The sequence below is a fragment of the Sciurus vulgaris genome, assembly GCF_902686455.1.
Source record: "Sciurus vulgaris genome assembly, chromosome: 14".
In the NCBI taxonomy this organism is placed as follows: domain Eukaryota; kingdom Metazoa; phylum Chordata; class Mammalia; order Rodentia; family Sciuridae; genus Sciurus; species Sciurus vulgaris.
The window spans coordinates 44644615-44658175 of record NC_136475.1 but is presented as its reverse complement, the minus strand read 5'-3'; the positions used below and the strand labels follow the sequence as shown (position 1 = coordinate 44658175).

At 33.5% G+C, this 13561-nt stretch overlaps 1 protein-coding gene across 7 annotated transcripts in view; it reads right to left on the bottom strand.

Moving 5' to 3' along the window:
* The window catches only part of WDPCP (WD repeat containing planar cell polarity effector), a 390926-nt gene that overhangs the window by 46224 nt on the left and 331141 nt on the right, over positions 1–13561 (bottom strand). For 6 of the 7 annotated variants that reach the window (XM_079109698.1, XM_079109695.1, XM_079109697.1 and 3 more), the window contains one exon: positions 8091–8253. In XM_079109698.1, coding sequence (XP_078965824.1) covers positions 8091–8253 — 163 coding nt within the window. Of the gene's footprint in view, positions 1–8090; positions 8254–13561 lie in introns of those variants that run through there. The other variant, XR_013758962.1, reaches the window with a different exon arrangement.

Here is a 13561-nt window from a genome sequence, read left to right as displayed (position 1 = left end):
TGGATGATCAGCAGGTGGTCCTTCGGCAATGGGTGATGGGTAGGTGAAAGGCAGGCAAGAGGCAGGCAAATGTCAGAAGATAGGTGCCAATGAGCAATCTGTACTCATAAAAGTAGTTGATATGCTGGCAGACTGCAGGTGATCACAGTGGACAAATGGGGTAAACAGCAGGGGATCAATAAGCAGCAAAGACTGCCTCACTGAGAGACATATCCTCTGCTTGAAACCCGAATTACAGAGCGACAAGGAATGAAGCCTCCCTCTAGTCTGCCATCTTCCCTGCTCCTAGACCTTTATTTTATTCATTTATTTATATGTGGTTCTGAGAATCGAACCCAGTGCCTCACACAAGCTAGGCAAGTGCTCTACCACAACCCCAGACCCTCATTCTTAAATAATTCATGTTATAAAGACTTTTGTTGCTCCATGTAAACTCATAACATCAGGGTCTCATAATAAGTATTTCGTTAGTAAGAACTTTCTATAGCTGAAATTTTATCTTTAATCTACAATTTATGAAGTGTGAATGATATGAGCTTTGAAGAAGACAAATATTATGCAAATAGTAATGCCACATAAAGTCCACTAATAAAGGTTTAAGGGTTTCAAAAGATAGGAATAAACCTTTATATATGAAATTATACTTTCATGTTTTTTCATTTGACTTAGTTTGCAAAATCATACATTCCATGCCCAAACACTATTCCTTAAAATGCATACACTTTGGGACTCTGAATTTTGTAAGGTTTATGTTTTTCTAGCTATGGTACTAGAGAACTACAATTCCATTAAAGAGCTATGAATCTATAAAGAAGTTTACTTCCTCACAATGTTTGAGACATAAAGCCATAATAAAATGTAATTTTTCTTTCATAGTAAGCCTCAGTAGGTCGGAAAAAGAAATTTTTAAAAACTATACTAGATTTAGAGAAAATGGAAACAGTCTTTTTGTTCTTCAACTTGTATTATCTATCTCACATTATCTCCATTAGCTTTCTTAAACATAGCCTTAGATTCCGTGAAAACCTATAAATATCTTTAGGTTGCCAAATTGCTGATAACATTTTCATTTTCATGTTCTAAAAGAGCTTAAAACTATGTTCTTTAGAAATATGTTTAAAATTGGTAGGTTTTAGTCACATACTAAGACTTAGAAAAATGTGTCTGTACAGAATTTCTAGTTTACAGGCAGGTAACATAAAACACCTGGTGGGCTTAATCTGAACTGGTTCTACCTAATACATATTAAACTACCTTAAGAGCTCAACACATGGGAAATGCTCAGTATATTCTACATTTATTTCAGTTTAAGATGCAGAAATGGACTTCCTAGACATATGCCATATGTTCTCCTCTCATGCCAAGTTAACAAGAATTAAAAGACTGAGATGAATAAACAAGGTCAACTTAGGCTGAGCCAAATGAGACAACAGAATAATTGTCAGATTTTCTGTTGGCAGGGACAATTTGTTTTGAGCCAATCTTCATGAATTATAGGCTGTAATTTTTTTTCTGGTAGGTCTATTGCCAGGCATTCTGTTGACAATTTCTTTGTTTTGTAAACACTGAAAATTTTCATCAGTTATATTGTTTACGGGCACATATCAGATTCTCAATATGTAGATATTTTTTCTCTTTTTTTCAACTGAAAGGAAAATTGCTTAGATATGAATCAAGAAAATCAAGCTAAAATTTAACAACTTCTAACAGGACAGTATTTCATTTGGAGTTTCTTAGGTATGAACTCAGATGCAATAAATAGCAAACTAATCAGTACTATAAAGAATTTATGACAGCGAATATCAAAGTACATAAATTTGCTGCAAATATAATCTTTATTTGCTTTATAATAAAGAATTTTAGACCTTGATATATAACACAAATGAGAAAACTGAGGCAACTAGGGAAGTTGATTTATTGGAAATATAACAATTAGTTTAGGGTAGTACCAAGCCCAAAGGTTATTATTTTAGTTTAGTCCTAGGATCATTTATTTTATTTATACACTGCCCTTCTCATCCTGTATGATTTTTTTTCTTCTAAACTATGCTTTGAGTTGTGTAACATTTTTTTAGTTACCCAGTCAAAAATATTAGAAACCTGTCATTTGAATAATATTAATGACATATAACAAATAAAGTCTCAGTCAGCCAGGTTGAAAAGATAAAGCTAAACATTTGAAAAGCTAAACATCATTATTAATGACATTAAAAATAATGTATAAAAGCATGAAGTTTAGTCAATTCACATAATGGTATTACAAAACCTCATTTAAACCCTTAGGTGTTGTAACTGCTTTAATTTGGAAACTCCTAATTATTTTGTATATTCATTGTCTATACATTTTTCAGACTTGTAGAGATCACCTGTATTCTTTGGCTTATGGTCTACTTCCTCCATTTTCAAAACCAGCAGTGGTGCATTGAGTCCTTTTCACACTGAATCCCTCTGACCCGGATTCTTTTATCCACATTTAAGGATTATATTAGTCCTATCTGGATAATCCAGGTTAATATTCCCTATTTTGAAGTGATGTAATTAGTAGCCTAAATTCTATCTGCTACCTTACTTCCCTGTTTGCTATGTAATTTAACATGTTCACATCTAGAGATTAGGACATGGACATCTTTGGAAGGCTGTTCTGCCTACCATACACTACAATCCCTATAAATGGCTTCTCTCTACAATTAGAATGAAGACCTAATTGCATGGTCTACTAAAGTTCTACATAATTAAACCTCCTCTACCCCCTACCCCCTTTACAGTATAACTATTAGTTCTGTTACTTGAACCTCTCAAACTTGTTTCCACCCTTGGGTCTTTGTACGTACAGTTTACTTCCCATGGAGTACTCTGTCACCTACCACATCTTCACATAAATGACTCCTTGTCCTTCTGGTCTCAAATATTACCTTCCAGTGCAGATTTCCACGATTACCAAATATTTACATTTTTCCTAATATTAACCATTAATCAAAAGACTTATTCACATAATTTTGCATATTTTTATCTATATCATTTCTGTTCTCAATACAACTGAGAACTCCAAGAGAGCAGTGGGCCTGGTACCCCAATATATTGCCTACCTATTGGCGTTAACTATGTCAACCATCACAGGCATGTGGCTTGGAGAAATTTGCCTAAGACAGTCATGGTGTTCCTACCTTCACAGAGTTTACAGATTAATGAGGAAGCAGATATTAATCTAATAATCACATAATAAAATTACAAATGTGACAGTTTTAAGACTTTGTAGTGTGTTTTAACATCTATTGGGATTAGTCCCTCCCGGTGGTTTCTCTTTTTAGTATTTCCCTTGTATATTTTTATATGCTGGTTTTTATGTAAGAACTTTAATATAAACTTGTCTAACTCCATAAAAACATGTATTTTTATTGGTATTACATTAAACTTATAAATTAATATAGGGAGAACTGACATCTTAATAATGTTGAGTGATCCAAGAATTCTTTTTTGAGGCTATTTTTATGTCTGAGTGTTTTAAAGATTCCTGCATATAAATTTTGCTAATTTGCTATGTTTAATCCTAAGTATTCAATTTCCATCATTAAGATTGTAAATAGGGATTTGGTTTTTTCATTAACACTTTGTCCCCTAACTGGTTATTGCTTGTGTTTGTAGAGGTTATTGATTTTTCTATGTCAATTTTACATTATCCACCTTACTGAACTTTTAAAATATCTGAATTAGTTTTATCATTGATTATTATTGTCATTGATTTTATCATTGTCTTATTGCAAAATGGAGATAGGGTTATTTTTGTTGTTGTTGTTTGTTTGGTACTAAGCATTTTGCCATTAAGCTCTATCCCCAATCCTTTTATTTCTTGAGACAGGATATCACTAAGTTGCTGGGACTGACCTCAAACTAGCAATCCTCCTGCCTCAGCTTCCTGAGTTGCAGGGATTACAGGCACTATGCCTGGCTTCAAGATAGAGGCATAAGAGCTAATAAGAAAATAAAACTAAGTTCAGAAAGTAGCAAATTTCTTTTACAAAGTGCTAGTTAAGAAATATATTTGGCTTTGCAACCCATATGATCTGACTATATTAAACCATAGATAATAATCAAATGAGCAAGGATATATTTCAGTAAACTTTATTTACAGAAAAGGCAGCAGGTTTAATTTGGCCCATGGGGCATAATTTGCCAACCCTTGCTTTAGTTGATTTATCAAGTTGTACTGGCTAATACCTCCAGTACAGCATTGAAAAGTAGTGGAAACAATGAGTATTCATGCTCTCTTTCTAATCTTAGTGGAAATGCTCCCACTGAAGTTCCATTAAGGGAGATACTGATAAGACTGTTTCGTATTTTTTCTTATGTTAAGAAAGTATCCTCTAGTTCTATTTTCTTGAGTATTTTCATCAGGAATAGGTGAATTCTGTCAAAAATGTTTTAAACATCTATAATCATATGGATTTTATTCATTTTAGATCTATTAGTATGATGTATGACATTAATGGATTTGATAAAATGAACTAACTTTGTATTCCCAGGATAGATTCAAGTGTTAGATTTTGTTACTATTTTAACATTGGTATTCATGAATGGTATTTTTTAGTTTTTCTGTACTATAGAAAGCTCTTTATTTTCAATCCTTTGGTATAATTTGTGGAATATTGGGTACACCTGATCTTTGAAGGTTTGGCAGAATTCTATCAAATTATCTGGGCCAGCTGCTTTTCACAGGGTAATTTGTAAATAACTTTGTTGATTTCCTTTATGGAAATTGGTGTGCTTCAGATGTCTAATTTGAATAGTAGCCACTTTGGGAAATATGTATTTACCTAGGACATTATTTTATTTGTAAAGAAATCTTAAAACTAGTCTCATGATTTTTAAAAAATCTGTGGTTTATATGTTTAATTTTTCCTCCCTCTGCAATTTCTTTTTCTGCATTTCAGTATATGTATTTTCTATCAAGATATTGATTTTTTTCCAAAAACATCTATTTGATAATTAGGTCTATAGTTATTTTGTTTGTTTGTTTTTTTCATCTACCTAATGTGTTAGTAAACTCTGGCCAACAGGCTGCTTGCTTGTTTTTGTAAATAAAGTTTTATTGGACTACAGCCACATCTGTTCATTTATGTATTGTCCTTGGCTGCCTAGATGGTGCAGAAGAATTGAGTGGTTGCTGCATAAAACATATGGTCCACAAACTTAAAATATTTACACTAGTCATTTAGGAAAAGTTTGCTAGTCCCTTCTCTATTCTATCTTTATTAATTCTTTCCTTGTGATTTATTTTGATTTGGTTTCATGATTTTTAAGGCTTTTAAGGTACAGTTCATTTATTCTTTCATTTATATTCTGATAAAAATATTTAGCACTGTTGATTTCCATGTAGATATGAGTTTGTCAGGATGAACCTAACTACAATGTGTAAGTATAAAGCTCTAATTTTTAAAAATAAGGTTCCAATGGAAGTGGTGTTGGCTTCTTAAAAAATGTTTAGTACTGTCAGTTTACTCTGATCACTCATTATTTTAAATATTACTTTTAGAAATTTCATGTTGTATATTCTCTTTTACCTGAGTTGTTTCATAGAAATTTTAAAAATTTCTGGAAGGAAGGGCATTTTGATTCTTGTTTAAAATTCCTATTTTTAGCCAGGCACAGTGGTGCACACCTGTAATACCAGTAATTCAGGAGGCTGAGACAGGAGGCTTGCAAGTTCAAAGCCAGCCTCAGTAAATCAGTGAGACCCTCAGCAACTTTGCAAGATCCTATCTCAAAACAAGAAATAAAAAAGAGTTGGAAATGTAGCTCAGTGATAAAGCACCCCAGGGTTTCAACCCAAGTACCTCCCTCCCCCCAAATTTGACTGAAAGTACACTGTGATTAGAAACCATCAATCTTCTTTTTTTTTTTTTTGGTGGGGGTGGTGGTACTGGACATTGAACCAGGGACGCTCTGACACTGAGTTACCTCCCCGTCCTTTTCATTTTTATTTAGAGACAGGACTTCCTTGGTTGCTGAGGGTCTTGCTAAGTGGCTGAGGCTGATCTCAAACTTGCAATCCTGCCCCAGCTTCCAAAATTGCTGGGTTTATAAGTGTGTATCACCGTGCCTGGCCCATTGATCACATTTAATGAAACTTAATGATATCTTTTGGCACCTAACATCATTTTTTATAATATTCCATTTGGGAAGACATTGTATTCTGGGTATAGAATTTGATAAAATCCATATCTACATTACTGATTCAGCTATATTTTCTCCTTATTTTTTGCCTACTTCATCTATTCTGAAATAAAATAGTATTCTGTCACTAATGTTTATCTATATATTCTTTCATCTTTTGATTTTTCTTCACAGATGGTTTCTATGATATTTGGTGTATAATTATTTACCAAATCTGCATTGAGAAATCTGTATTTAAAAAGGAATTTTCTTTGCTTCTTTTTATGGTTTGGGGCTTGAATCCTATTCTCTCTGTAATCAAGATCTTTATTATTTATTCTGGGGATGGGGGATGGGTGGATGATATTAAGGCAAAAAGGGAGGAGCATCTTTTGGAAATTGGGTGTGAAGAAGGAAATCAGCATTAAGGGAAAAACTTAAAGTGTCCTATTAGGCAAAAGAAAGCCAAAAATGATAGTAACACAACCCACAAGGAACTTGTGGAGAACTTAATTAGCCCCTCTTTGGTTCTGTCACTTCCAGTATCAACCTGTTAAACTTTTTATTTGTCATTTGAATATTTGATCTAACTAGAAGAGCAGAACAGTGGCTTTTCCTGTTTCTTTCTTTCAAGTCTGTCACTTTTACTGAAAATGAGTTTGCTACTTTTATTAATAGTGCTGCTGGGCAAGGCTTTTTCCACACTGAGCACCAAATCAAGTCAAACTGTTGGTTTTCATAGCCAGTTCTCCTCAGGTAGAACTAGTTTAGGTTAGGGAAGAGGATGGGAGCAGCCTCTAACAAGAACATCACAAATTTCTACTTTATTACTAGAAGTTCAGTGATTTGTTTATGAATAAATGATTCTCAATTTATTGTTTGCTTTCATTTGATTTCAAGAGCCCTGAAATGGGGGTTTTGTTCAGTTTTATAATTGTTTCTTGGGGCGAGGATTTACCATCATCTAAATAAACTCTGTTATACTTGGCAATTCTGCTCCTTTTTATTTACTGTTAATCTATGCAGTTTGAGACATTTTTCTCAAGGGTATTATAAGGTCATGTGTCATACATGAATTTAAAATGTTGCCCTTTTCACTTATTACATATAGCTAGGATCATCTATAAACTACAGACCAGGGGCCAAATCTGGCCCTCTGTGTGTTTTTGTAAATTAAGTTTTATTGTAACCCAATAATTTTCATTTATTTATATGTTGTCTATGGTTGCTTTTATACTACAATAGCAGGACTGAGTAGTTGCCAAAAAATCTAAATGGCCTGAAAAGCCTAAAGCATTTACTATTTGTAATTTCACACCAAAAAATTGCACACCTTTGCTTGAGGTTCTTATCATTGTAAACAACACCATTATTATTACCATAAATAACACTACAGTTATCACTGTAAATAACAATAGTATTTTTAATCTCACATTTATTCTGTTTGTCTTCTCAGAAAACCCATGTGACAAGCTAGATGTTTAAATTTTCATCTATTAGAGTTCAGAAAATAGATTGCATTAAAGTATAAATTAGATCATATAATAGATCATATATTATAATATAGATCATAATATAGATCATATATTATAGATAAAAATAGATCATGTAAATTATAATTTGAATTATATATTCTAAAATTAATATTCATTTAAGGTAATTTAATCCTATAATTTAACTACAGAAAAAATATGCTATAATAATTTCATTTTGGCTTAGAATAATATTCATTCTATCTTTTTACATTTCTGCCTCCATTATGCCTGCTCTTGCATGACCTAACTAATGCAACATATTAGCTATGAGAAAAATGTATATTTTTCCTTGACATTTTGAAATATTCTTGCTTAACTCTTAGTTTGCACTTGTGGGAATATTCAAAGTACAGAATACTAAATACTTCCCTTTAAGGAGTAACTTTTCAGTTCAATATATCTTACCTGTTAGAAGAGTCATTCCGTATTTTTTGTTGAATACTATGCCTTTGGATCGAACCAAAGGAAGGAAGATCATCTGGGAATGAGTCTTCCCCTTGAGATGCTAAAGATAGGCCAACAAAAGCTTCATTTAGTATATCCCTTCTGTCCAAGGGCCCCAGGAATTCTGTTAAAAAATAATTAATATGTGAGTAAAATACAATATAATTTCTGCTTATACCATCATAAGTAAGATTACAGAAAGACTTTAACATATATCAATAAAACTTTTTTCTTTATTTTTTATTATATGGCACACAATGAAAATCTTGTAGTTTAAGTCCCTTTGTGACTTCTGTCCTTCTTACATTGTCTTTAGCCAGAGGAGTTTGATAACAGAATGATGAATGTTTTCAAGTTCAGATTTTTAAGAATTCATTTGCACCTTGCTTATTCAGAGTGTTTTTGCTTGAACTTTAGTAATCAAATATTCTTTTTGTTTTGTGTGCCAATTACTAGATGATTTTATTTTCTTGAAATATTACAAGAAATGAATTATTTTACTCTTTCACATAGAGCATACAATTTGAAAAGGAAAGGAAAATAACTTCCAGTATTTGCTTCCAGTTAGCATTATTTATTTTTGGAGGTACTGGGGATGGAATCCAGGGCCTTAACACATGTTAGGCAAGCACTCTACCACTGAGTTACACATACATCTAGCCCTCAATTAGCATTTTAAAGTACATAAGGCGATGTATATTCCCACATCAAACACATGTATAAAAATGTATAGAGAAAATTTAGCAACTTTGAGGGGGAATGTTTTTAAAAAATTGTTGGACTGTCATGAGATTAAAGCAGTAATGAAAAGTCTTTCAAAAAAGAAAAGCCCAAAACTGGATGGATTCATTGCTGAATTTTACCAGACCTTAAGAACTAACAGCAATGCTTCTCAAAGTATTCCATGAAACAAAAGAATGCTTCCAAAGACATTCTACAAGCCAGAATCACAAGATACCAATGCCAGATAAGGGCACAACAAAAAAGACAGTTACAGGCTAATATCCTTGATGAACAGTGACACAAAAATCCTCAATAAAATATTTGTAAGTTGAATTTAACAGCACATTAAAAAGATTATATACCATGATCAAATTGGTTTCATGTCATGGATGCAAGAATGGCTCAACATCAGCAAATCGATAAACATAATATACCACATATAGAATCAAGGATTTAAAAAATCACATGATCATCTCACTATATATAGAAAACAACCTTTGACCAAATTCAACATACCTTCATGATAAAAGCCCTGAAGAAACTAGGTATATAGGAGGGTCTTACTCAACATAATATAGGCTATGTGCAAAAGAACACAGCCAACATCATGCTGAATGAGGAAAAAAAAAAAATGTTTCCTCTAAGATTAGGAACGATAAAGAATGTTTACTCTTACCACTCCTATTCAATTTTAGCCATAACAACTAGACAAGAGAAAGAAGAGGCATATGAATAGGAAAGGAAGAAGTCAAACTATCCCTATTTGCAATTGATATGATACTGTACTTAGAAGACTCTCAAGACTCCACTGGAAGACTTTTAGATCTGAAAACAAATCCAGCAAAAGTAGCAGGATACAAAATTAACACACAAAAATCAATAACTTTTCTAAACAACAATAGTGAACTGAGAAAGAAATCAGGAAAATCCTATTCACAATAGCTTCAGAAAAAACAAATACATAGGAATAAACTTAACCAAGGAGGTTAAAGACCACTAAAATGAAAATCATAAGATGTTAAAGATGGAAATTGAAGAGGATGGAAAGACCTACCATATTCATGGATCAGCAGAACTATTATTGTTAAAATGGCAATATTACCATTTTAATGGCATCAAAATACCAATGATATTCTTCAGAGAACTAGAAAAAAACAATCATAGAATTCAAATAGGGGCATAAAAAGACCCTGAATAGCCATAACAATCCTGAGCAAAAAGAGCAATGCTGGAGGCACCCTGAGAATACCTGATTTCAAAACACGGTACAGAATCATAGTAACAAAAACAACATGGTACTAGCATAAAAATGGACATGTACACCAATAGGACAGAATAGAGAATGCAGAGACAAACTTGCATAGTTACCACCATCTGATTCTTGACAAAGGTTTCAAAGACAGCCTACTGGAGAGAAGACAGCCTTTTTAACAAATGGTACTGGATTTGACAAAATTCAGCATCCATTCATGCTAAAAACACTCAAAACAAAACAAAACAAAACTAGGGATAATAGGAACTTATCTCAACTTTGTAAAAGCTATATATATGCTAAACCCAAAGCCAACATCATTCTAATGGAGAAAAACTGAAAGCATTCCCTCTAAAAACTGGAACAAGACAGGGATGCCCATTTTCACCACTCCTATTTAACACAGTCCTTGAAACTCTAGCCAGAGCAATTGATAAAATAAATTAAAGGGATACCAATAGGGAAAGAAGAACTAGCCCTATTTGACATGATTCTATATTTAGAAGACCCAAAAAACTCCACTAGAAAGCATCTAGAATTCATAAATGAATTCAGCAAAGTAGCAGGATATAAAATTAACACCCATTAACACACAACATCAGTTGTGTTCCTATACACCAATGATGAATTAAGTGAAAGAGAAATCAGGAAAACTATCCCATTCAGAGTAACCTCAAAAAATATTTGGGAATCAATCTAACAAAAGAGGTGAAACACCTCTACAATGAAAACTATAGAACACTAAAGATGTTGAAAAAGATCTTAGAAGATATATGGAAAGATCACCCATGTTCTTAGGCAGAATATTATCAAAATGGTCAGACTACCAAAAGCAATATACAGGTTGAAAACAGTTTCTATTAAGGTTCTGATGATGTTCTTCATAGAAAAAAGAAAAGCAGTCATGAAATTCATCTGAAAAAATAAGAGGCCCAGAATTGCCAAAGCAATCTGTATTGAGAAAAGTGACACAGGAGGCATCACAATACCAGACTTTAAACTACAATATAGAGCTATAGTAACAAAAATGGCATGGTATTGGCACCAAAACAGACATGAAGGTCAATGACACAAAATAGAAGACACAAAGACAAACCCACATAAGTACAGTTATCTCATACTAGACAAAGGTGTCATAAACATACATTGGAGAAAAGATAGCCTCTTCAACAACTGGTGCTGGGAAAACTGGATATACATATGTAGAAAATGAAACTAAACCTCTTTATCTAAGAGCCCTGCACAAAACTCAACTCAAAATGGATCAAGGACCTGGGCATTAGACCAGAGTCTCTGCGCCTAGTAGAAGTAGGCCCAAATCTTCATCATGTCAGCTTAGGAACCAACTTCTTTAACAAGACTCCTAAAGCACAAGAAGCAAAATCAGAATCAATAAATGGGATGGTTAAAAAGCTTCTTCACAGCAAAGAAAACAATGTGAAGAGAGAGCCTACAGAATGGGAGAAAATTTTTGCCATCAGCACCTTAGATTGTTAATCTCCAGGATATTCAAAGAACTCAAAACGCGCGCGCGCGCACACACACACACACACACACACACACACACACACAATCCAATCAATAAATAGACTAAGGAACTGAATAGGCACTTCACAGAAGAAAAATACTAATGGTCAACAAATAAATGAAAAAGTGTTCAACATCTCTACCAATTAGAGAAATACAAATCTAAAGTACACTGAGATTCCATCTTACCCCAGTCAGAATGGCAATTACCAAGATTACAAGTAACAATAAATGTTGGCAAGGACAACTTTTTTTTTTTTCACTCATACATTGCTGATGGACTGAAAATTGGTGCAACCACTCTGGAAAGCAGTATGAAGATTCCTTAGAAAACTTAGAATGGAACCACCATTTGATCTAGTTATCCAAACTCCTTGTCATATACCCAAAGGACTTAAAATCTGCATACTACAAGTGATGTGGCCACATCAATGTTTATAGCAGTTCAATTCACAATAGCCAAGCTATGGAACCAACCTAGTTGCTCATCAACAGAAGAATGGACAAAGAAAATGTGATAAATATACACAATGGACTATTACTCAGCCTTAAACACGAGTGAAATTATGGAATTTGCTGATAAATGGATGGAACTATACAGACTATCATGCTGAGTAAAATAAGCCAGTCCCAAAATACCAAAGTACTGGGAAAACTGGTTATTCTTATGTAGAAGATGGAAACTAGATTCCACTCTCTCACCCTGTACAAAAAACAATTCAAAATGAGTCGGAGACCTAAATGTAAGAGACAAAACTTTGAAAATGCTAGAAAAAAAAAATAGGGAAATACTTCAAGACATAGGCACATGTGATGACTTCCTGAATAGGGCTATAATAGCTCAAGAAATAACAGCAAAAATCAACAAATGGGACCGCATCAAATTAAAAAATATCTGCACAGTAAACAATGAACAGAGTGAAGAGATTGCTTACAAAATGGGAGAAAATGGACAAATATACTGAATATATAAAGAACTCAAAAATTTAATTAAAAAACCACTCAATAAATGGGCAAATGAACTGAACAGGCACTTCTCAAATGAAGTACAAATGGCCAACATTTGAAAAAATGTACAACTTCTTTAACCATCAGAGAAATGCAAATTAAATCCACACTGAGATTCCCTCTCACTCCCAGTTAGAATGGCAATGGGTTCCAGATGTCTGATGAATGAATAAAAGAGTTCTACTCAACCATAAAGAAAGAAATAATGTCGTTTTCTGATAAATGGATGGAGCTAGAGAATATCATGCTAAGTGAAATAAGCCAGACTCAGAAAATCAAGGGTCAAATGTTTTATATGTAGAATCAGAGAGAAAAAAAGTGATCACTCAAAAACTGAAGGGATATCAGGAGAGGAGAGGCAGGGAACTAAGGGGAAAGGAAGAAGGGAGAGAAAGTTCCTTTAAAAACTAAAAATAGAACCACCATATATCCATCTATACCACTTCTGGGTGTATACTGGAAGGAATTAAAGTCAGCATACTACAGAGATATCTACATTCTGCATACCCATGTTTATCGTGGTACAACTCACAATAGCCACATAATGGAATAAGCCTAGTGGGTGAATGGATAAAGAAATTGTTGTATATACATGTGTGTGTGTTCGTGCACATGTCACGTACAACTGGAGTATTATTCAACCATAATGAAGAATGAAATCCTGTCATTTGGAGGAAAATGCATGTGACTGGAGATCATCTGAATTAGTTTTCAAACTGTTTCCACCTGGATCACATTTGTAGGGTATTTTTCTTGAGGGAACAAGATTCATGCCCAGAGAAAATGTTTTTCCAAATGCATTCATTCTTTCTGTAATGAGTGTCTTGCTGCTGAAGGGTGCATTTTGACTTAGATGTCTGTCTTGAATTTCTTTGTCCTTCTCTGAGGCATCATCATCTTCTAAAAAGGAGCACAATTAACA